Source organism: Lampris incognitus, chromosome 11 (assembly GCF_029633865.1).
Source record: "Lampris incognitus isolate fLamInc1 chromosome 11, fLamInc1.hap2, whole genome shotgun sequence".
In the NCBI taxonomy this organism is placed as follows: domain Eukaryota; kingdom Metazoa; phylum Chordata; class Actinopteri; order Lampriformes; family Lampridae; genus Lampris; species Lampris incognitus.
Window position 1 is genome coordinate 37,081,383 of NC_079221.1, and position 25,452 is coordinate 37,106,834.

At 45.3% G+C, this 25,452-nt stretch overlaps 2 protein-coding genes across 3 annotated transcripts in view; one reads left to right on the top strand and one right to left on the bottom strand.

Moving 5' to 3' along the window:
* Positions 1–19,669, bottom strand: part of dgkh (diacylglycerol kinase, eta) — a 51,854-nt gene extending 32,185 nt beyond the window's left edge. The window contains exons 1-4 of the mRNA XM_056288917.1: positions 19,287–19,669; positions 8,418–8,528; positions 3,977–4,057; positions 2,481–2,705 (exon numbers count right to left, since the gene is read on the bottom strand). Coding sequence (XP_056144892.1) covers positions 2,481–2,705; positions 3,977–4,057; positions 8,418–8,528; positions 19,287–19,568 — 699 coding nt within the window. The 5' untranslated portion in view covers positions 19,569–19,669. The remainder of the gene's footprint in view (positions 1–2,480; positions 2,706–3,976; positions 4,058–8,417; positions 8,529–19,286) is intronic.
* A 2,482-nt stretch (positions 19,670–22,151) lies between these two features.
* Positions 22,152–25,452, top strand: part of vwa8 (von Willebrand factor A domain containing 8) — a 70,010-nt gene continuing 66,709 nt past the window's right edge. For both annotated transcript variants that reach the window (XM_056289261.1, XM_056289262.1), the window contains exons 1-3: positions 22,152–22,374; positions 22,902–22,979; positions 23,152–23,282. In XM_056289261.1, the coding sequence (XP_056145236.1) occupies positions 22,236–22,374; positions 22,902–22,979; positions 23,152–23,282 (348 nt within the window). In that variant the 5' untranslated portion in view covers positions 22,152–22,235. The remainder of the gene's footprint in view (positions 22,375–22,901; positions 22,980–23,151; positions 23,283–25,452) is intronic.

A 25,452-nucleotide genomic window follows, 5' to 3' on the forward strand; every position in this document is an offset into this window, starting at 1 on the left:
GGCTTAAAAAACATTTGAACTGTGACACAAAACCCCACGATCGGCCATCTAACCGCAACACAACCTAATGTACCACAACCTGCATAGAGGACGCCAGCGTCCCTCATTCTGCTGGACAGACAGACAGACAAAGCAGCAGCAGACAAATTAACAGACAAGAGACCAGATTTCTGGTTATTACTCGGCTACCCTCACAGTCAGAACTGAGCTCTACAACATCCCCACCGCAGTGATGTGCCCCCCCCCCTTTCCTTCTCCTCTAAATCACACACCATACACCGCTGGATGAAGCCTGATCTCCCCCTATAGGTGTGTGCGTGTGTCTGCTGATGCACATGAGAGACAGACAGAGCGAGATAGAACCTTAGTGTGTGTGTGTGTGTGTGTGTGTGTGTGTGTGTGTGTGTGTGTGTGTTTGTGCTTCTGCACTGCAGCTTAATGCACAAGCTAACAGAGGACCTGAATTACTTTTCAACATGTCGCATTACCTTGGGCCGAGTACTAGTGTCCCTATTCCCTCCTCTTAGCGTCCGAGTCCTGTCCCCTCTTTGCTCCTCCTCTCCACTCCCGTTCTCCCTCTGCCTCCTTCTTTGCGCTCCCAACTCTCACTCCTTGCTCCACCCCCAACCTGTTCTCTCTCTCTCTCTCTCTCCCTCTCTCTCTGCCTGCCTCAGGAAGCCTGAGTGCAGTCACTGACTGTGTGACATCACTCTAGGATTTCCTCCACCAAGCTACCTGGCTGTTTTTTTTTTGCTTTCCTCCGCTGGCATTCATCTTCAGTCTTACATATTTCCCTCCCCCCTCTGTCATTCAACTACCAGCCACTCTTTCTGCTGTCATGTCTCTCTCCTGGATTTATCGGTCCACATTCCCCCATCTGGCAAACATGGGTCTCATCACCCAGCTTTCTCCCCCTCCCTATATCCTTATCTCCTCCACTTTCACTCTTCCTGCCTCTCTCTCTCTCTCTCTCCTTTTAAGACAAGACTAGTCAACAACCTGTTTCTCTCTCGCTCTCTCTCTCTCTCTCTCTCTCTCTCTCCCATCCTTTCATCATGTCAGTGGGATTTGCTCATGACAACATGGTGAGCACAGCTCTGAAGCTTCGGCGTTCACTCCACTGCTGTTTCATAAGAAACGTAACACAGTGTGTGCATTAGCCGTTGAACACGTGGCCTGGCACACCCCCCCCACCCCACCCACCCACCCACCCACACACACACACACACACACACACACACAAATATATGAACACAGACTACACACATCCTACACACAAACTCATAGATCCACATAACCACGTTTATGAATATCAAGTCATCCCGAGCACACTCGGTGATGCGCTCAAGGCGTTGCTAAAAATAGCGGCGTACTCTCCCATGGGCCCCCTCTGCGGCTTCCGTCATCCTCCTCCTTTCTTTTTATAGAAACACCAAGGGGGAGGGCAGACATTTATAGAAAGGACAGGTCACTCACTACTTGCTGCTCCTTGCCAGTTTGTAGCCCCGCAGGTGAGATCCATGGTTACTATCTTCACCTCCCAGAAACACACACACACACACACACACACACACGCACACACTCATTCTGTCCAGCCACCCATCCTTTCTCCAACGTGCCTCCATTCATGGCAACATCAGACATTGTGTCCACATAGCTTCAGGAGCAATGTGTGACAAGAACAACACGAGAAATGTTCGGAAAGATCTAGCTTTGTGGAAATATCATCTAAATATAACTGGGCTTGGTCTTTTCAGGTGCACAGTGCAAGATGTGTGCAAGCACAAGATTTTCTAGAGGAATAATCCTGTTCCAGCTGCAAACACTGGAATGTAGTGTGGCTCTCTAGCATCAATTTCACAATTATCACCAAAATGAGCCCCTACTTGTACCTGGTACAATTGATTTATGGCATTTTATACTTCATGTTTAGAAAACATACCAGGATCTCAAAGATAATACATAGTAAAAGCCTATGTAAGAATGTTGGGTATTTGGACTTTGTGGTAGTGGGGTGTGATTTAGCATCGGCTGGAAGTGGGGAGAGGGAGCAGTTGTTCGCGGGAGAGCAGATGTTTCCGTTAATAGGAAGGCTGATTAGCGACCAGCCTCAGCTGTGCCTAGTTAACAGACTGCTTATATACCCCAGCGATGCTGCATCTTGGATGGACGCCGATGAGGACACAGGCGGAACACAGTACTGCACAGATGTAGAAAAGGGAGCCACGTGCCGCTCTGAAGGAAGAGAGCAAGGCAGCAGCACCAGAACGCACCAAGGATGCGCACAAGAAGTTCCTGTACCAGCCCATGCGGAGTGTGAACAGAGCGAGACATTAAATGAACCCTGTGTTACCGCCTAAACCGTGTCCTCTTTCCATCCAAACCCCTCCAGTGGCTTGTATAGGTGCTCTATTGGATGGAAGGAAGTCAGTCAACAGAGTCTTCGCTAGGACGACCCCTACGCTGGATCGCCGACCCACCAGGAGAGCAAGGCCAGGATGCAGCACCAGCAACTGCAGGCCCTCCTTGACCAGACCCAAGCCCTGCAGGGAATGGCTGCTCAGCAGGCCAAAGACCGGGGTCTCTTGAGGGAGCTGCTGCACTCCCCTCCAGCTGCCCACGGGGGTGATTTGGCCACTCCACCAACCCACTGGCCCCAAATCGCCCTCCCAAAAATGACAGCCACTGATGACCCCGAGGCTTTCCTTGACATATTTGAGAGGACAGTGTCAGCGTGTGGGTGGCAGGAGAAGGAATGGGCCTCTTGGCTCGCTCTTCTTGCTCACTGGGGTAGTGACTATCACTACTATGCCATCAGCTGTCCTGGACCAGGGGGAGCTCATGACAGAGGGATGCCGGCCGTCCCTTTATTCTGGTGCAGCAGTTCCTCGACAAAGTGAGACAGTTGCTGCATCCAGGCCCGAATAACATCGACGACCTCCTCCAGCAAGTGGCACTGGAACAGTTTGTCGCTTGCATACTACCTGCGACCATCGACTGGTTCCACTGCGTCCTCTTTCCATCCAAACCCCTCCAGTGACAACAGTGTTGCCAAAGACGTCATACTGACTCAGTACTTAAAGACAGAGTGAGTAGGTTTTGTCAGTTGCAGTTTGTAAACACAACATTCAAAGTTGGCCCCTTCTCCCCAGCTCAACACCAGAAGCATGCCCCATGACCGCAGTTGCCAGAACACATCCCAGTGTACGGGCCAACTCCGTGTCGCTCTTCATTCCTGTCCCCTCCTTCAGTGCTCGCCAGTGGGTGAAAGCCAACCCCAGATTCACTCTCATTTTGGAACGGGCTTTGTCTTCTTGGCATTTCACCTCACTATACATGTCTTTTTGGCACTGTGTCCTCCATTCTCGTAGCTTCCTCTTGGATGCATGCTTACAATCTCGATCTGGTACCTGGTCATTGTTTTTAAAGAGTCCACTGTCCAAAGTTTAATGCCCAGAAACATCCCATACACAGCAAAATAAGAAAATACAGGCAGAGGACAGGGTCTCCGCAGATGCAGACACCGCCACATGTGTGTAGTAGGTCATAAGTGTGGTCATCATAGGCTACACTGATTTTTAGGAAAATCCTACTACTACCTTTTAAAAATGTTTCAGCTGTTCCACTTCCTCGAACGTCATTCTTGACAACGGCTTAGCCACGTCCTATAGCATACACAACGGCTAATGCATCATCGCTCTGGGTCTACACTACATAGTGGCAGGCACACGGCATGACTGTCTTTGCACCAGTCTCAATGCTTTAGACATGGTTCTACTTTCCTCCATTTTAGTGTGTGTGTGAGTACTCTACACATGTGTACATTTGTGCACGGCAATGTGTGTGGGTGCATTAGGCTCATATGCTCTTGCATGTATGTTTGTGAAATTGTGCACAGCACCTGTGTGCATACATGCATGCGTGTGTGTGTGTGTGTGTGTGTGTGTGTGTGTGTGTGTTCAGAGTGGTCACTCACTGTGAAGCTGTTGTTGACATTCTTTGTGCTGGACTCTGCAACACTGGCATCTGACAGGTCCACCTCGTCAAAGATAAGGGACTGCAGAAAGAAAGAAAAGGTGAAAGGGAAGCGAGCAGGGGAGGAGCAAGAGGAGAATGTGGAGGCGGGAAGGGAAAGTAAAGAAGGGAAGACATTGGGATGAGGGAGACAAACAAGAGCAACAGAGTGAGCACTTGCTTTCAAGACTCATGGTACTTAAAAGCGACATAGGGTGGAACTTAGCTTATCTTAATCTCTAAACTACAGTATGGTGCTCTGGGCTACATGGGGAAAATGGCTCATAGCCGGAGCAAAGCAGTCCTAAATGGAGATGAGACTTACTTGAAAAAGGATGAAAGCTAGGGTAAGGGCCAGTCCAAAGACAATGGCATAGAGAACATGTTCATTTCAATATGTTCACTTCTAATCACTATCAAAATCAGTAAATACTAAGAAACTGGCCCACACCCTAAACATACACTTCTAGAGATTCACAGGCTATCATGAGAAACTATAGGTATCATATAAAGCATGACTTGCAGAATGATTTATGAGGGGGGAAACGGCCCTGAATGACAGTAGGCTATACTCTACACTATAGTCTACATGTGCTATACAGTTAAGTGCAGGATATAGTCAAAATAAAGGACACTTCAGAATACACTTCACTTTTTCTCAGTTTCATGATGGTGTTGTTTGCAAAGGACCCATTTCCACCTATGTCTTAGACGTTATCACCAAACACAACTAATGATAATAATCTGAACAGACTCTCATAAAAGCCCAAGAGAAAGGTGTTGTTTTAGTCTTGTCTTACTTGGAGTCATGAATAGCTAATGAGAAAGCTTTGGCATAATTACCTAATGTCACTGTCAACCTGCATGATCACTCCTGCTTCGCTGATAAAGATGCTGGGCGTCCTAAAAAGCATGTCTAAAACCAAAAGGGATACGATCACCCAGACCTGTTATGGAAGTTCAGAATAAAATTTGCTTGGCCCACTTGAATTTTTTTTCCGATTGCAAGTGAATACATTTCGCAACAACACAATGACCAGTCACTATGGAGGGAGTTAAGGTTTGTGTTTCCTTTGTTTTGACTGCAGCAGAAGCAGAACAGAGTGCGCGGCATGGCAGTTTAACAAGACAAGGCAAGATATTCCCAAGTTATGACCACAGTTCTCATAGAAACTCTGTAGGGCGATGGAGAACCTCAGAACCAATGAACCAAGTTGACAGACAGACAAAGAGACAGGGCGATGTAAAGAGAGAGAGAGAGGCAGGTCAGAGAACGCACACCAGCAACATGATATTCTCACAGAGGTCTATGACATCACTGAATGGCACGCAACTGAACTCTGGCTGGAGAAAAGGCTGGAAGCCAAAAAATAAGGCAACTGCCAAAAGAAATATGTGTGTGTGTGTGTGTGTGTGTGTGTGTGTGTGTGTGTGTGTGTCTGTGTCTGTGTGTGTGTGTGTGTCTGTGTCTCTGTGTGTGTGTGTGTTCAAGGAGGGGTTACTGCATCTGTAAAAGGGAATGCCCAGATTATGACACACTCTCCAGGCCTAGTATGTGTGCATGTGTGTGTGTGTGTGTGTGTGTGTGTGTGTGTGTGTGTGTTTAAATTTGGACCATGTGTCTCAGTGGTTGTGCATGTGCCTGGAAGTATGCATGCTTGTGCATGTAGGCGGGTGGGCCACGGGGGCCTGACAGAGTGTGAGTGATATGCCAACAAAAACAACTATCCCCCATTCCAATACTCTTGCCTTCTATGCCAAAGCTGGTAATGTGTGTGTGTGTGTGTGCGTGTGTGCGTGTGCACCAGTGTATGAAATATGGCTTTCTCAATTTCTGTTCATGTGCAGCATGACAGTCTCTCTCCCATTCACCACACACCAACTCATGAATATATGTGAGCATATATGCCAGCTAGCTTTGAGGGTAGCGTTAACGAGAAGAATGTGAATGGTGGTCAGGGGCCAGAGTCAAGGCCCTCAGGTGCCCATCGATCCAAATCTATGAGGTTGCATCTCAATGGCTTAAATCTGTAAACCTCTTCTCCTACCCTCACCACTCATTCACTCCTCTATCTTTATTGTGTTTGTCATTCATTAAATATACCTGGCCATACAGCTATTACCGTATTTCCCGGACAAAAAGTTGCACTGGAGGATAAGTCGCGCTCAGCAAAAAACACATTGTTGCGAGAAAAAAAAAACATACTTAAGTCACTTCGGTGTATAAGTCGCAACTATATGGTGGTACAGTATTTTCAATTGAGTCGCAATTTTAAACAGTGCTATCTAGTGGCCTTAGTTGAAATGCAGTGTATTTGTCCGACAAAATGACAACTGTTTTAGCTTTGGAATAGAAGTCGCAGGACCAGCCAGACGATTAAAAAAAACAGCAACTTATGGTTTGGGAAATACGGTACAAGCCATCAGAAATTACGTGCCTCTAAAGTCTGTGCACAGACATTATGGGAAATGAACTGTACTAGTATTGGTCAGGAGCCAAAATGCAGGCCATTTTTGCATCCTAGTGGAGATGCAAATAGTTGCTAGAATACAGCTATGGAACCTGTAGCATCAATAGCAGGGAGCCGCTGAGTTTCCTGACAGCTAGGAAAAGAGGAAGATAAGGTTGGGAACCCTTGAACCAGTGAAATCCAACCTCAGTCATGGATCATTGCAAAGCTCAGGCTTTTGAAATTACACCAGAGCAGAGGGCAGCACAGCCAGTCAGGCTATCTAAGCCAGAGTCACAATTATAAAGAGTGGACCATGGTGCCAAGCACTTATATATACAGCCTAATGTCAATAACTGGCCATGACAGATAGGACTCTTTTCTTATTACATACATATCCATTACAAACGAATAAGACTAGCCATAACACGGCTGAAAAATGAATGTTTTCTTGTCTAATGTATCTAAGTTACAATCCTAAAGATCATTGTTTTTGTTTCACTTACTGACACCTATGGTGACACTCAGTAACTGCAGTCTGCAGTCAGTTGAGACTCAGGAGGTCACTTAGATGAGTGATAAAACGTTTGTCTCAATGAACGTGTGTCCACGTGAACTGATTCAACTTTCTGTGATCTTTCAAATTTTATTCCTCCGGCATGGCCATCAAAATACTTCTGAGTTGCAAGGATGGGCAACACGAACTTTAATGTACAGCAACAGCCACAAACTTCACTGAAGACCATGTCTTAGTGATTGGCCTGGGCCTGCAGTCTGCACACAGGTTATGCTGCCCCGCCGGGGGTTATGCTGTGCATTCATGTCATATGGGGATTGATCAATTCTGGACTTGGGAAAAAAAAAACGCCAGAAAACTTTTAGTAAGTCATAACTGTTGGTGGTAACCTTAGAATATACGGAGGGGATGACACACCATTACATGACAGCTCGCTTGAGAACGTCAGAGTGTGTCAGTAAACTGGTAACATGTATGGAAAATTAACACAAACCAATCTGAGATGTCAAATCCAGTCCAGATTCCCCCACCCCAGTATCCCCATATTACATGGAATGCATAGTGAATAAGGCAGGAAAGGATGGGGAGGATTGAGGTGTTTTGGAGGTCTGGCACTAGCCCCTGGCTATGCTGTGCTGACCCGAATGGTCACCAGGCCTTCCTCGGATCCGCTGGCACCCAGGGGTGGGGGAGAGCGTCGTGGGCCCGCCCAGCACACAGACAGAACTCGCCAGCACACACGACTCCTGGACACCCTGCGCAGCGCTCGCTCCTGCCAGCGTGCCAGGGCACTACCAGACTAGCACACACACACACATGCACGCACACACACACACACACACACACACACACGCGCGCACACACATTCCAGACCAGGGAGGGTAAGTTAAAGGAAAGGAAATTGAAGAAATGTCAAACATAAACTGTTAAATGCTTAGGTTCAAAGGTTAAATCAACAAATGTGCCAGATATATTAAGGAGGGAAAAGAAAAAGTAGAAAGGTAGCCTCATTAAAAAGAAAGAAATCAAAGACTGTGATGAACCAGCAAACACACTGTGAAATAAAGGATGTGACCGGGTTAGACGAGGTAAGGAAGAGATCTGAATTGCATGTTGTAAAGAGAGGTGAGAGTGGGCATGGATAGGTACAGGTATTAGACTTGAGTGATTCCAGGGTATGAGACTGAAAGTGGGAAGTGTGGAGCAAGCCAAACGGCCTGTGTCTCAGACCCTGTCGGCTTTGCTTGCAGCCAGTGAAGTTGACCACACAAGGAGTGACAGAGGGACGACAGCGATCTATGGGGACGATTCATAAAAAAATGTTGTCCTACAAACGGGTATATAGGAGGACTTAGGGCAGTTTGTCTTGCTTCTGTGTGTGTGTGTGTGTGTGTGTGTGTGTGTGTGTGTGTGTGTGTGTGTGTAGACGGACACACCTTGGCATCTTTGGCGTAGTAGAGCGTTCGACCTCTCAGCTTGAAGTAGCGCTTTTTCCACCTCTGGAACGAGCTGGTCTGTTTCAGCAGCAGTCCCTCCTTTATGCTCGTCTGGGGGGAAGAGAGAGAGAGAGAGAAACGCTGTGTCTGCCTCTTATGGATTGTACTTCATTTGGTTTTCGTCATCGCTGAGTTGAGAGGAAGCTTCAAAAAGTAATAAAATAAAAAATAAACAAAACCTCAATATTATTAACATACACAGAAGCGCACGCACACAGAAGCTAAAAAGAAAGACACACACCATCTCATTCTTAAGCACTGACCACTTTCTTGTGTTTATCTGCAGGAAACTGTTAAGATAAAAAAAAATGTGTGTGTGTGTGTGTGTGTGTGTGTGTGTGTGTGTGTGTGTGTGTTTATGTACAGCATGTTTGTATGTGTCTGGGTCTGAGCACCAATTTTACGCATAAGAGAAGAGGAGTAGATGGAGCCAAACAGCAGAGAAGAAAGGAAGGCTATTACAGACACCATCCCTCCTTTCTCTGAAGCAAGATAAACACGCATCACTCACATTCACCCTCCTCTTCCCCTGGGCCGGAGCGCTGGGAGAGAGCGAGAGAGACAGAGCGACAGAGACGGAGCAAGAGAGACACACAGAGAAAGAGAGACAGCGAGACAGAGAGAGAGCAGCCAACATCCCCAATTGACTGCTTGTGCAGCTTCGGACATCTGCCGAGCTCGGAGAGACTCGTGCGCTCCAACTATTTTGACCCGTTTTGACCAAATAGACATCTGTCTTCCACTCTGCGAGTTTGACAAGCTGTAAAGAGAGTCTCATCGTGTGGAAAATATACTTTGTGTTGAGTGCTCCATGCGTCACCAACATTTCATGGGCACTTTTAAAAGTAGCGCAACATAAGGGGGTGGGGTGGGGTGGGTGGGGGGGAGTCACAGGGCTGACAGGGGCAAAGTAGAATCGAGTAAAATTAAGTAGCACTCTACAAAAGGTTGATTCATCACACAAAAACCGAGTGGAAAATGAAAGAGGGGGATGAGCACGAGAGAGGAAGACAGAGCGGGGGCGCAGTGGTATTGCACGAGGGTACGTCCCACATGTTGTCTTTTCCTATGGACCCTGTGTCTTCTAATGTCCAAAACACACACACACACACACACACACACACACACACACACACACACACACACACACACACACACACACACACACACACACACACACACACAGCGGGGGGGGGGGGGGGATAAGCAAAGAAGCACACAAAATCACAATAAACCGAAGAAGAACGTACCCTATACCCACGTATGACCACGCACACATGTATGACTCCATGCTCGTACGTACACAGTGTACACTTACAAAGAGACATGCGCGCACACACATATGCTTCATCATCATTCCCATCCTCATATACACACACACAAACACACAATTACAACATGGCGGGGGCATAGGCAGAGCAAATACAGTGAAACATGGAACAGTGGGCGTGGAGCCACATGCACACGCACGCACACACGCACACACACACGGGGAACTGCTGGGTGGAAGAACATCACTCTCTGGGCACACAGAAGGAGGTGGAGCGCAGATACACACACACACACACACACACACAAACACAAACACAACACACAAACGCGCGCGCACACACACACACACACACACACACACACACAGGAGCTATTTATAGCAGAGGAAGGCTGATCTCTGAGGGGGGAATTACAAACAGAGACGCAGGCCTGAAGCTGACATCCTGCCCACCAGCTGTGTCAACTTAAACACAGGGAACACTGCACCAGCACACGGACTCATTGGATGCAAGCACACACATGCACATGTACATGCACATGCACACACATATATCAATTTACCCAGGAAGCACACAAACACATATAGACATATACATATACACACTCTTGCACACAACTTTTAACATCGGATAAAATCCGTAAGGTCAATAAGGTGTACATGAATGGTCACAGAAGAACACACACACACACACACACACACTAGCGACCACAAAACCATCTAGCTAAGGCACGACAAATTAATGTCATGCTAATGAGAACTGAATTGGTTAAGGTTGTGCCTTTAAACAAATGAATAAACAAATCATGTCATCTTTGCTGTCCTTACACTTCACACTGGCTGTTAGAATGCCTTGGCTGTTAGTGGCTCAACAACTTCATTCAAATTGCTCCGTAAAAATGCTTCTTGGGCATGTCAGCAAACCACAAACTAGAGCAAAGAGAGCAGAGAGGACGAGCGAGAGAGAGAGAGAGAGAGAGAGATGGAAGGAGAGAAAGAGAGAGAGAGAGCAAGAGAGATGGAAGGAGAGAGAGAGTGAGAGAGATGGAAGGAAAGAGTGAGAGAAAGAGAGAGAGATGGAGGAAAGAGCGAGAGAGAGATGGAAGGAGAGAAAGAGAGAGAGCAAGAAGGATGGAAGGAGAGAGAGCGAGAGAGGTGGAAGGAAAATCGAGAGAGAGAGAGAGAGAGAGAGAGAGAGAGAGAGAGTGAGAGATGGAAGGAGAACAAGAGAGATGGAAGGAGAGCAAGAGAGATGGAAGGAGAGAGAGAGTGAGAGACGGAAGGAGAGAGAGACAGCGAGAGAGCAAGAGAGATGGAAGGAGAGAGAGCGAGAGAGGTTGAAGGAAAAAGCGAGAGAGAGAGTGAGAGATGGAAGGAGAGCAAGAGAGATGGAAGGAGAGAGAGAGCGAGAGAGAGAGTGAGAGATGGAAGGAGAGAGAGACAGCGAGAGAGCAAGAGAGATGGAAGGAGAGAGTGCGAGAGAGAGAGAACGATAAGCCAAATAAGAGAAGAAATGAGAGAGAGCAAGAGAACTAAACACACACACACACACACACACACACACACACACACACACACACACACACAGAAGTACATGAATGCATGCTTGAACATATTAATGCGCACAACACATGGGTACATGCACTTTAGGAGGCCAAACACTGACTCCAATGAGGCAGCTGCACACTTGGTTTGGTTAATTCTCTGCTTCCCTTTACGTAGTCGGACTGAAAACCAAATTCCAGTGCTGGATTAAGGTAGAATACCTCGATCTTGACTGCCCTATAAGGCCTTAGCCGCTTGGCTGTGACCGCAGTCGAAGAAGATCTAAATACCGAGGGGCAGGCCTCAGGATCTGAACAAGACATCCCCCTGTTTAGATTTAGATCCGCAACTGTACTGCAGCACATGTCGAGAGATGAGTTCAGAGAGATACTACGTATGATGGATAAACCCACGCGAATACACAAATATAGATACACCTATGAAGAAATGCATGCAAACACAAATGTGCACACACGTAGTTCCTTTCCACCAGAAGGAACAGTTTCTACTTAGACCATTTATACACCATTTCACATGACTAAACTAATGTATGAGGCGTCTCGGAGGCATTTATGTGCCTCGTTCTAGAAGTCTAGAAAGAGCTGCTTATGAATTTGTACATTTTTTACGTTCACAATATCACATTTAGCTCTCAAATTCTCTCTCTCTCTCTCTCTCTCTCTCTCTCTCTCTCTCTCTCTCTCTCTCTCTCTCTCTCTCTCTCTCTCTCTCTCTCTCTCTCTCTCTCTCACACACACATACACACACATACACACACACACAAATTAGCTGTTTGGATGGCTAATCCAATCAGAGGAGAGAGCGAACACAGGGCCGACTGAGAAGTTTTATGAAGACCTCATGATGAACTGAGAGAAGGACCTTTCACGCAAGCTTCCTGTTAAGAAATATTGGGGCTGTATTCAGGTGACATTCAACTGTGAAGCGGCACAGCAGCACTGGGCAATATGGACAACATTATTACCATAGGGAAATTCACACTATACATACATACATTATGATACTGCCCACTTTTGCAGAAATACCATGAATTACTGGGCTAATGGGTATATGAAGATTGGGGAAGAATTAATTGGAATAGGGACTGATTACTGTTCTTGTTGCTGCTTTTTTTCTGCTGTTTGTATACCCCACTATAATAGCCTCCGTTTATATATGTACGAAACCAGTTCAACTGGACATTTTGTATCTATAACAATGTTTTGTATGCAACATTGGTTCAAAAACCAATAAAAAGTGGGGAAAAAAGGATATTATAAAAGTGTAATATCACAATATAAAAAAAGTATTGTAGCAAACCAAAGACTTGTTTTCTAATAATACTGTCTCAAATATTTTGGACATCATTTTATGAGAAATCTAAGGTAATATATGCTTGTTATCATTAATTCGGACAACAAAATTGTGTCTCATGATATGACAATATCCAGATTTCAAACCAATACAATACCATTGAAAGACGATTAACAATAATGTAAAATTATTGCACAGCCCAAGGACAGTGTCCTTAGGAGTATATAGTATTTTATCTCTTACATAGACTTTAGTAAGGAAAGAGTTCCCTGTTTACTTCATTAGTTTTTAGCTCATTCTTTCTCTCGTAGAGTGACAAAATTTTTCACTTTCAACCACCAAACCCTCGTGTCAAACTTCTCCTCTCTGCCAGGCAAAAGCAACTGAAGTGACTTTGCTCTAGTTGGACGTTCTATTTTTTAAGTTTGTCCCTCCTTGGCCTCCATAGTTCCTCTCCTTGTCTTCATCTCCTTCCTGTTGCCAAGTGGGCCAGAAGTGATCTATAAATAGGCCTTCTCTCCTCTCTACACAGCTTCTCCCCAATGCTAAATTGTTAAGAGGGAGAGCAAGCTCTGTGCCAAGTAAGAACTGAGTAACCTGAGGAGCCTGTAGCTAACACCCATTCTCTGACAGGGTGACACACACATTCTCTCTGTAAAGCATATAAATATATAATACAGACACATACAAACACACAATAGACAAAGGCATCGGCAGCGCCAATGAATCCACCAGCTGTGTGTTATGGATAAGAGCACAGCAAGAGTTCCCTGGCAAAGCACATGAAGAGAGCAGAGCAGGCCTACACCCTGTCCTTGAGGATATTCAGCCAGACATTCAGACAGCCAACCAGACAACCAGCCAGCCAGCCAGTCAGTCAGTCAGCCAGCCAGCCAGCCAGTTGGCCAGCCAGCCAGCCAGACATTCAGTCAGCCAACCAGCCAGTCAGTCAGTCAGCCAACCAGCCAGCCAGCCAGTCAGTCATCCAGTCAGTCAGTGAGCCAATTAGTCCGCCAGCCAGCTAGCCAGCCAGCCAGTCAGTCACTCAGCCAGCCAGCCAACCAGCCAGTTAGTCAGCCAGTCAGTCAGCCAGTCAGTCACTGACATAGCTAGCAAGTGGAGCCCACCTCTATACATTAGCTAGTGCCACATCCAGACTCCAGAGCCTGACACGTATTTCTCTAGACCTTAGATGGTTAAATATGTCTTCCTCATCACACTTCCAGTTCACCTCTACAGGCTAATTTAATAGAAAAAGCTTGACTCTCTGGTGGCTTGAACAGTTTCCACTGAGTGTAAGGATACCAGGTTAACACTGCCTAAAGATATCCACCTTAGAAATATAGGAAACCCTTCATTTTGCATAAAACGTTCTGATAACACATTTGGATTTGCTTCAAAGAACCACAGTACTGGGATTCTCCACAATTCACATAAATTCAAGTCTAAATTCTCAATATAATTAAAAAATGTCAGGCCCTTGGTTGCAACTGCATACCTTGACTCCAGCGGTGCAAAAGCAGAGCGTATGAACTCTGTGATGAGGATCACATTGTTCTCCTCTCCACTTCCAACTGCATGTATTATTACAATCAGCCAGATGAAATGAGTTAATGCCCTGCTCCGGGCCAGAGATCCAGAGACGGAGGAGTTGGGGATTCACAATGAGACACTCAGCCTGAGGGGAAAGGGAGGGCAGTCTGCCTGGGCCACCACTGAGCTCTTTCTCTCTAATACAAAGCCTGTGGTGATGCTACCGAGGAAGCATATGTCACAACTAGCTCCCTGTTAGGGCTCAGTGCCACAACCCATCCTTCATCTCTCACTGCCCTGCCAATACTGCAACTTACAGAGCCAGCAGCTCGCCGGGTCCCCCTGGACACTACGAAAATGGGGACACTCACATACGGACAAGTACTCTCATACATGTGTATACACACAAGAGCATACCTCCACTGCCCCCCCCACACACACACTACCATGTCACCCTATACTTGTGGGGACCCCTCATTGACTACATTCATTCCCTAGCCCTTACCTTAACCATCATAACTACATGCCTAATCTTAACCCTTACCCTCAAACTAATCCCAATTATAACCTTAACCTTAAACCCAAATCCTACCCCTAAAAAGGAACATTTTCCTCATGGGGACCCATAAAATGTCCCCACAACATAGGTGGCTTCAGGTTTTTCTATCCCCATTAGGATAGAAAAAACTGGCACACACACACACACACACACACACACACACACACACACACACACACACACACACACACACACACACACACACACACACACACACACACACACACACACACACACACACACACACTGTTGCTCTATATTTGTGGAGACCCCATTCCCCAACCCTTAACCCTAACCTTAATCTAATTCTGAATCTAACCTTAACCCTAAACCCAAGTCCTACAAAGTAGGTGGTTTCTATTTTTTCTATCCTAATTGGTCCCCAGTTGGGACAGAAAAACCAGAAATTACCTATCTTGTGTGGGCATTTTATGGATCCCCATGAGGAAAAGGGTCTAATTTAGGTTTAGGACTTGGGTTTAGGGTTAAGGTTAGAATTAGGTTAGAATTAATGGGGACATTTGGTCCCCATTGGGATAGAAAAACAAGGGCACACACACACACACACACACACACACACACACACACACACACACACACACACACACACACACACACACACACACACACACACACACACACCGTACCAGGCTGGCCTTGCCTTATCTAGCTATGTCAATTGCTAGGCCTACTAATAACCCTAAATGCCTTAATTAGTAATTGGCCAATCCATTAGGAGGACTTTCTACTATTAAGTAGTAAGTATTCGAGGATGCAGACTGCAGATGGAGAATTCTTTTGTCTTCTCCAGGAATCTGTCCATGTAGTTAGGCTCTGATTTACCTCCATTATCCACTCATCCTCCTCTCCTGAGTGAGAAGACTGATTGTGTTCACAGCACAATCGCCTCCTTTAGGGACTAGTGCAGTTTCACCATTTCTCTTTTCCCTGTCCAGTTCTTCCCATGCTGGCATTCGTAACCCCTGCCCCCCCACCCCACCCTACTCACCGCCACCCGTACACAGCCCTCTCAGTATATTGTCATGTCTGTTGGCTGTAATTGTAACCCCGCATCCTCTTTCCCCTTCACAGCACGCCTCAGTGTCACCATGGCGATGGGAAAATTACAATCCAACAGTTGAGTGGGGGTAATTCCTCGGTCCTTTATACCCGCTATGGAACGGCATCATGAATTAGAGGATTTTTACATCTGTCAAGTGGTTCATGATAGGCATTATATGGTTGATGGCATCAGTTTCCATGCAGCCATTTTAATTACACTCAGCAATGGCTTTAGATGTAAAGTATATTTTGTTCAAATATTACAGTGTTTCTATTTGTGTGTGTGTGTGTGTGTGTGTGTGTGTGTGTGTGTGTGTGTGTGTGTGTGTGTGTGTGTGTGTGTGTGTGTGTGTGTGTGTGTGTGTGTGTGTGCATGTGCACCCATATTACGGAGAGAAAACAACATACAGACAAACCAAAAACAGACAGATGGAGACACTAAGAGGATAAAGGAGAAAATTGGGGAGAGACTTAGGGACCCTCTCTAAAATATTCTTGAACATCTCTCTTCCCCCATCCGAGGCCCCTAACCTCCAGTCTCCCTCAACCCCAAGCCTCTATCTGATCTGGATCAGCCTGTGGCAGGCACACAGCAGCCAAGAGAGAAACACCAGCCGCTCCATACGGCAGTAGACCAGAGAATGTGAGGGGCCCTGCTTTCAATCATGGAGCCATCAGTCACAGGTTTATAAGCTTTGCACAGCCTCAACACTACATCATGAGAGGACAGTGGAGAGAGGAGAGGAGAGGGGGATATGAAATGACATTTAACCTTCCAACATCGAGCCATGTATACGTTCCAACTCCAGCTCTTTCAGTGTTAGCTACTACAAGCTTTAATGGCTGACACATGTCTACTGCGACACAAACCGAAGCAAACATATCCCAAAGTGAGTTTGAGGGAGATAGAGAGAGGGAAGGAGAGAGAGGAGGGAGAAATGACAATATCATATAGCTTGTCTACAGTATATGATGCAGTATCAAATTCCCTCGGTGTGCAGTCAAATCCTATTACTGTCTAGAAGATAGGGGACAATCAGGCACCGTAGAGCTCTCAGAGCAGCAGGCAGGGAAAGATGATACTGGACATCCCATGGCTGCAGCAGCCGACCAGGTATCATCACTGCTCATAAGCCACCGCTGTTATTTACAGATGTCGGTATACTGACTGGTCATGATGAGTTTGTCAATGGCCATCATCATCAGTAATTAGTTACCGTTAACCATCTAACAGATCATTTCAAAACAGCTAAGATAAAGAAATCATTTCAGGGGCATATCTCAGTTGGCAGGATAAGCTGTTAAGAAAACGGATGGATGGATCTCAGTTGGTTGTATCTGATTCGATAGGGAAACCATAGGCATGGTTCAGTTTCATCAGGGTTGTAGAATTTTCAATGCAGAAAATATGTAACATAACAAGGAATTTAATCAAGTATTGCAATCAATTCTAAAATCTTTTTCTTTTTTTCGTTGCAAAGAATAACCCCTGATTGTACCCTGTGAGGTACAATCAATTCATTTCATGCATTGTCTTGAACCACTTAATATCATATCACTACTTTGTTGGAGCTGTGAAATTCTGCCTCGGGACTTTTCAAGGTGGTGTCTTCAATTATTTTAACATTTTTTAATCACGACAACTGAATTGTGGATGTCTAAAGGTATCTCACTCCAAAGGCAGATTTTTTCCACAAAATTTTAAAATTCACTACCAAGCTAAACAAATAGCCATGAGGGACATTCTTGGTAGTGCTGCCAGCTTTGCTTCCTTGTTTCCAATGTGGTTTAAACCATGAAAAATATCACATGCTTCAGATATTAATGCAAAATTAAAACCAATTGTCAAAATGTGTGAAATTTCAAAGTGTGAAAAAGACACAAGTTGAGATATTAGTTGAGCCAGAACAACGCACCTTCTTAACCCAATCAGCTCGCTTTCAAGACAGCGTTGTCATGGAGTCAGCCAATAGGGAAAGAGAGATGTGGTTGTCGCCAGCAACCCGAGAGATGGCGGGCAGGGGGGAATGGACATAGATGCTCTGATGAGCCTGGGCTGAGTGGGTAAACACAAACCACGCACACGCGCGCACACACAAATACATACACACAGGTTTGAAGATGAGCAAACAACCAGGTGGAACAACACTCAGGGAGTCAGTGCCTAGATGATCCATTAGTATCCCTCAGCACATGTACCCACACACAAATACACAAACAACCCCACATACACACAGCAATAACCTTAGATAAGGGCAGACATGTTCTCTACCTCTCATAACTCTTTGTTAGCTTTGTTAGTCCAATGACATCATGCTGAACACACTGATACAACTACAGTAGAAGTGCTCTATGCCAACAAGCGCGTGCTCTAATAGTTGACAACAGCATAACAGGGTATAACAGTATGACAAATAGCCTCCATCATGTGCATATTAAGACCTCAAGAACAAATAAAATATATCCACGCATTCTGCCAGGCCATGCTATTAATAGCCTTGTTAGCATACATCACTGCACACATTGTACAGTTTATGGCCCATATCGATCTGATTCACATTCAACTTCAACCACCCTGCTCAAGCCTAAACTTAACTTTAAGAGCAACAAGTGAGTGACGAATATGTGATAGGCAAAGCAAAGTGCAAAACATCCCTCACAATAAAGATGTGTACACAGGAACATGTTACAAATTAAACATAAACCCATACTAATCCCTTATCAACTGGCTCTAATTAGAAACTTCTGTACTCTGTAACATGTTTATTACTGACTAGCTCTTAATTGAGTCAAACAAAGCTTGTCTATCTGTAACTCTGCATTTGCTTTGCATCTCTGGTCAAGTAATTAGCAAGCAAGAAAAAGGCAGAACCAGCCACCCATGCACCGGTCGGTGCCCCATGCCTCTAAATATACCCCCCATGTTGAATAATTTAGACAGGGTGGAGTGGAGCAGTCAATAATTAAGTGGGTCCATTGAGCTGGGAGAGGAGCACTTATTTACAGTGTCAAAGGTAAAGTAAGCTTAAGTGTCAGAGGTAAGGAATGGCACAGCATCCAGTTCTGTACCAATTATGGCACACTTTGGTAAAAAAAACTGATAAAAGCAGAGTCACACTGCTGCAGTTGCAAACTAAGACAACAGCAGGAGTGGGGGGGAACGTACAGTGAGAGAAGTAAATGTCAGCTGATTTGTGATTGGTTCCCGTTTGCAGTGAACTACATAAGCTACTTTCTAATTCTCCCATGCAACCTGTGGAGTGAAACTTTCCTGTTGCATAGCTTTGACAACTTTGGCCCCATTACACTGACGGACGGCCAACAGAATTAATGTCAGGATGGTGAGCGTTACTTGCAATAAAGGCATCAACACCTTCAAAGCCTTTGGGCGTTATGTATACAAGTCTATTTCAAACGACCACATTAGTTGAAGTAGCTTATGTCAAAATCGTCAAAATCAAACCGTGTGTGCCTGAGTGGACTGGGGGGGGGGTGTTGGGGGGTCAGAGATAAATAGGTGTCCTACCTTGCTACGGATCTGGCCGGAGGTGGACACTTTTCGGATGAGTTTCTGGGGGCCTTCCTGCTCCGCTTCGCTGTCCGAGGACTCGTCCGCTGCTCCGGATCCCGCCACGGCTCCCACCACGTTGGCGTGGATCTCCGCCGCGGACGGAGGCTCTCTCTCCGGCTCCTGCAGCGGGGAGGGAGAAGACCACTCCGGGTTAGCCTTGGACCGGTCCCCCGCTCCCTTCCTTTCCTGAAGGCGCCCGCTGGACAGCGGCTGGAAGGCGCCTTTCCTCGCTGTCATATCTTTTCAGCCTTTTGTCTCTGGCTGTCGGTTAAGATAAAGGGCGCTGTGTTTTCTGAGAGAGGTGCCGGCGGATGGTAAACGCATGGGGATGTGGCATGTCGCAGTGTATATAATGGGGATGGGCACATACACTTACACACACACACACGCACGCACGCACACACACACACACAGTAGACACCCGCTCCTGTCTTGATGTTAATGGCCCCTAGCCTTCACGCGGCTAAGACCAGACAGACTCGGCAAGCAACCCCTTCCTCCCACCTCCCAAAGCCGATGGTGGACCACGCCGTGGCAGACCCTAGCGGCTGTCCTACAGAAGCGGTGCACCCAAGTGGTCCGCTAAAGCCGATAAAGCAAATTAACGAGGAGAAGGCTGAACGTTTGTCGTTTGTTAAACCCTGCGCTCACCCACAGTGGCTGCTTGAGTGAACTGGTGAAAAGACCGATGCGAGGGACGCACAATAACTCCCAAAAGACACAGAAACGCCGGATAACGTTTGTTTCACTTTGATACTCCGGCCCCCGGCCCGGATCTGCTATGAGTAATCGAGCGACTAAATCGGTTTGACAGCATTCAAGATAATTGTAAGAAATGTGATTCAACGACAATCTTACGTGGGACGACAGTAACTTGCGGTTTTGAGGGGGACATACTATATAGCCTGTTTGGTTCGTGGGAAGAGAAGAGAAAAAAGCATACCGAGAGGAGACTTTCTATATTACCTATCCAATTCAACGCTCTGTCTGGAAGCATGCTACTACATAATAATAACCCACCATGAAAATAAGAAATAACTTAAAAACGTGTTTGAAAATACCAGCAAACATGCCTTAACGGTATGCCAGTGTCGTTTTGCTGCCTACCCCGAAGCCGACAGTGCGGTATCGCAGTGACGTTAAAAAGAGTAAAAAGTCTCCTCTGCTGGAAATTACTGACCAGTTCCTCCCAGGCAGGGCTGCGGGTGTAGTGGTAGACATCTTCCATAATCCCAGTTTGCTCTATCCGCTCCGTGATAAAACAAAAAACAAAAAATGAATCAGGGAAGGATGAAGGAATTTTGAACCTGCCTGAATACTCTAATGTCATTCATAAGCACGTAGAGCAGACCGGATCTTTTTCGCCTCGTCTGCTGTCCGACCACTCTGCTCCTTTCCCTCACTTCTCTTTCAAGGGCTGAGCCCAGCTCTCCACGTGATAAATGTCAAACCCGCTGCAGCGCGGTGGGCATCACGGACAACCCGGGAGAGGGCCAATGAACATGACGTCATCGATCTGCTGTATTGGTTTAGACGTCAAATTAACGGCAATATAAATCCCCCCCATAATTAAGTTTTGATTTATGTATACTAATGTGGCCAACCAAAGCACGGTCTTACGAATAAGATGAATAAGATTTCAGTACAGACGAAAATATAAGTATGATATGGTATGCTGTGATATGATAGGACATGGAATTCGCTACAATATGAATTACATTATGATAATGTAAACTACTAATAAGACACGTTAGTCCCTAGCTAACGGGTCTGACACTTTAGCCGAGCGGTTAGTGATGTCGCCTTGTGGCGCAGTACACCCGTATCGAATCCCGCACCGGGCAAGAAAATAACCGGTTACATTGGTGGCAGCGGGGGGGATCCGGAAGTGTGCAGATCCTCAGAAGTCTCTTCGGAGCGCGGAATGACAAAGCGCGAGGGCGCGCTTCCGCGGAGAGGGACAACTGTAAACTACTAATAAGACACATTAGTCCCTAGCTTACGGATCTGACCCTTTAGCCGAGCGGTTAGTGATGTCGCCTTGTCGTGCAGTACACACCCCGTATCGAATCCCGCACTGGGCAAGAAAATAACCGGTTACAATAACTACAACGATATCAAATGACACTAGCCAAATCGTGAAATTTATGGCTTGAATTTATAAAGAACTGCCGAACAAATGCAGCAAAAAGGTTGTTTTAACGCAACAACCGTGAAATGAGAGCAGACCTTGTACGCTTTTCACTCAATTACTGCCTCAATAACAGTGCGGAAAACAACCATGAAAGACAGTTTATTCACCTGTATCGCCAGACCAAACTGCTTTTATATTCCCAGTATAATTATTACCATGTATTAAACATTTATTACGTTACCGTGACACTTAACATTGCCATAATAAATCTAAGCACGCTGCATATATTGTGTATTGTACGTATACATGCACATTCTGTCATGGCCACCTACCGCATGTATACAAGTAACGCGCTAACATATTTATTCTAGCATCTTTGCTCTCACCAACTTTGCGCTATTGCCTTCCTGTTTCATTCGTTGTATATATTCCTGAAGATCGATGTGTTATTATAGTATGTAAGTACATTGAGAGCAACTAAACTGGAGTCAAACCCCATGTATGTGTAAACATATATGGCCAAATAAAAATAATTCTGATTCCCATTACTGGATACTGGATACTTCGGATGGATATGAGTGCGGAACAATATAATATAAATAATGATACCACCACGGAAGAGTTTCGTCTCGGACCACTTTGTTCATCTTTTATTATCTTCCGCCTGTTGCAAAATGTATTGAGACAATCAGTATGAGGAAACCTTGGACCTAGGTAAAAAGGGCCATTGTGCGTTTGGATTCTGGTTTGGATGGCAGCAGTATTTAAAAATGCATTCTCAGATATTATGTAAAGGTGCGTTATCGGCTGTCGCTGCGAGGAGATTGCGGAATATTCTGGGAGCAGTCCTAGGAAGAAACGGCTGGACGTGGAGATCTCATGAGGTCAAACTTTTCAACACGTCGTCAGGTATGCTCGACCCTACACTTGGACAGCACGTGTCATTAAAGTATTTCATATCATGTTGCAAATGCTGTCTATTTTTGAGACCCAAGTTAATCGGGATTGGTTTTATTAGCTGCTGATGTAACTAGCTAACTAGCAACATGATTCACTGCTAGCTGTCCTTGTCTGGTCGTCATCATGCGTTACGTCGGAATTATGTCAAAGGTTGCAGCCATTACCAATGCAAATAAAACAGTTGGAATTTATTAAAGACATCAAACTCGCCCCAGGGGAATTTGAAAGACAGTTAAAGATAATTATAATGTAAAAACCTAAATATTTAACGATTAGCATGTCAAAGCCCCCTTTACGGTTTGCATGCTAGCACTTTAGTGGGCAATATGCAAAATAGGACATAAAATGCATTTTTCTTAATCATATATATATGGTCATGTTATACACTGTTGTCCTTATGGTTATTACTGTTAGTGTTACTATTATTTATGCTGGTTAAATATTTCATCATGCATGTGGTCGCTCTGTTTTAATAGGTGAAACAGTGAAAATAGGAGAGATCTCTTACCAACTCAAAACACCACGGAATCCAGAACTTGTGCCACTTAAACACAGTATGTAATTATCTATCTATCTATCTATCTATCTATCTATCTATCTATCTATCTATCTATCTATCTATCTATCTACCAAATTATGTATGTGTGTACATATTTGAGAAAGCCTATTTGCATGAAAGGACACAGCTTCATGGGTCAAAATTGTATTGTTGGTATCTTTTATTAGTTTCAGACTCCTTGCCTCAGACAGTGGCCCAGCACCTGCGATGGATCATGCAGAAAGATCTGCTGGGGCAGGATGTGTTTCTCATTGGTCCCCCAGGACCTCTTAGACGCTCCATAGCCATGCAATACCTGGTAAAACACATACACATATACACACACACACACACAAAGAGGAAAAAAATGCACTGATCTTTTGTCTTTTATGTAGGTCTATGTCTTTTCACATAATGACAGACTGATTACCCCTCTACATTTCACTGCATGTTTTACTTTGTATTTCTGTGCATGTGACAAATAAAGTACTTGAACTTGAATTTAAACACACTATGGAAAAGTGAGGCAGAGCTGTACTAGGTTTTAGATGACATTACACTGACAGTTAACATGTTCTTGAGTTTTATCTGACATTTTATGGGCCATAAGGGGCCCGATAATGAATTTAGACATAAACAAAATGTAGCGCTGCCAATGAACATTGTGGTGTAGCCTTTTCTACCAGTGCTCTAGTTGACAGAGTTATTGATACAAAGAAGAAAATAGTCAAGAACACATGCACACCATTGTTGTCAACAATGCTGTGGAAAACAATCATGAAACAAATTCTATCCACCTGTATCACGGTGACTTAATAGTAATAATAATAAATCAATCTTATATAGCCCTTTTCAAGCACTCAAAGTCGCTTTACAATAAATGGAGTGAAACAAGACGACAGATGAACATAACACAGATATACAGGGGTGGATGGGAAGGGGGGCTACGAGAGGGAGAAGCGGCAGCCACAGACGACGCCAGCAGTACGCTCTCTGACTTGGACAGATATAAAGGGAAACAAAAACAAACATCATAAATCAGTGATTAGCACAGTTGCCTCACTGCAGGAAGGTGCTGGGTTTGACTTCAGCGTATCTGTTTGGAGCTAGCATGTTCGCCACATGTTGCGGAGGTCTCCTCTGGGTACTCCATTTCCTCCCACAGTTCAAAGACATACATTTTATGTAAATTGGAGTCTCGAAATTGCCCATAGGTATGAATGGTATGAGTACTGTATGTATGGATCATGTGATAGACTGTTGACATATCCAAAGGGTTTCCCCACTGTCTGCCCAATGTCTGCTAGGATAGGCTCTAGGCCCCCAGACTTTGAATTGGATTAAGAGGGTGTGGATAATGAATATGTAGTTTTTCCTCACCATATTCTGAGGCTGTAAACATTGCACTGACGTTGGTATCATTTTTAATTACTGAAATAGGATGCCAATATATTGTTTTGTAGCTACACATTAAGTACAGTGGGTTGAGAAATTTCAGGAATCAGGAATCAGGAACAATGTGTTGTCATTTCTTTCATGTACTTGTATACACAAAAGAAACGGAATTTTGTTTCACCCAGCTCACAGCAGAGCGACACAAAAAATAAAAACACACATCCAAAACTTCCAAAAACGACACCACCAAAAACAGAGAGAACAAAGCAAAAAAAACAAAAAAAACAACAACACACAAACAGTTAACAATACAGTCCACTCAGTGCAACACAGTCCAAAAAAAAATCACTGCCCAGAGAGTGAACGCCAGCCAGGATGACTGTCGGAACTGCTGGTCTGCATGGGCTAGCAGTTAGTTTAGACTGCCTCGCTGTCAAGGGCGCACAGCCTGCCCTCTGTGCTTCCTCTTCGGGTGCAGCTCCAGGCAGGGCCGTGGTCCCTGGGCCCACCGGACAAAGCAGACCAGGCTCCCTCCGCCGATCCAACGCCAGCTCTCCCAGCCAGACACATTTGACACACCTCCCCACACTCCACACGACGACACTAAAACACAGTCAACGCTAGGCAAGGCCGCCACCAGACCGCCCTCGGTGTTATTGGAATTGCCAGTCTGCATGGGCTAGCAGTTAGCTTAGCTTGCCCTGCTTCCGCATCCCGTCAGATCGCCCTTGGTGCTTCCTTTTCGGGCACAGCTCCAGGCAAGGCCGTGGCCCTTGGGCCCACCGGACGTGGCAGACCAAGCTCTCCTAGCCGATCCAACGCTAGCTCTCCCAGCCATTAAACGGAGATAAAAAATCTAAGCTCAAAATGAAAACTTCAGAAATGACATAAACTTAGTGGTAGACATGGACAAAGACACTGCATAGTCGGTACTGGGTGAAGCCGCTGTAAACGTGAGTTCACACCGCCATCTCCCCACACTGGAAACAAATTTGGTAGGAAATCCCATCAATATTTTCAAGAATGTTTGTAAATATACCAAACAAAAACTTTATTGTATGATCATTGCATCAAACATCATCAAATTATCAGGC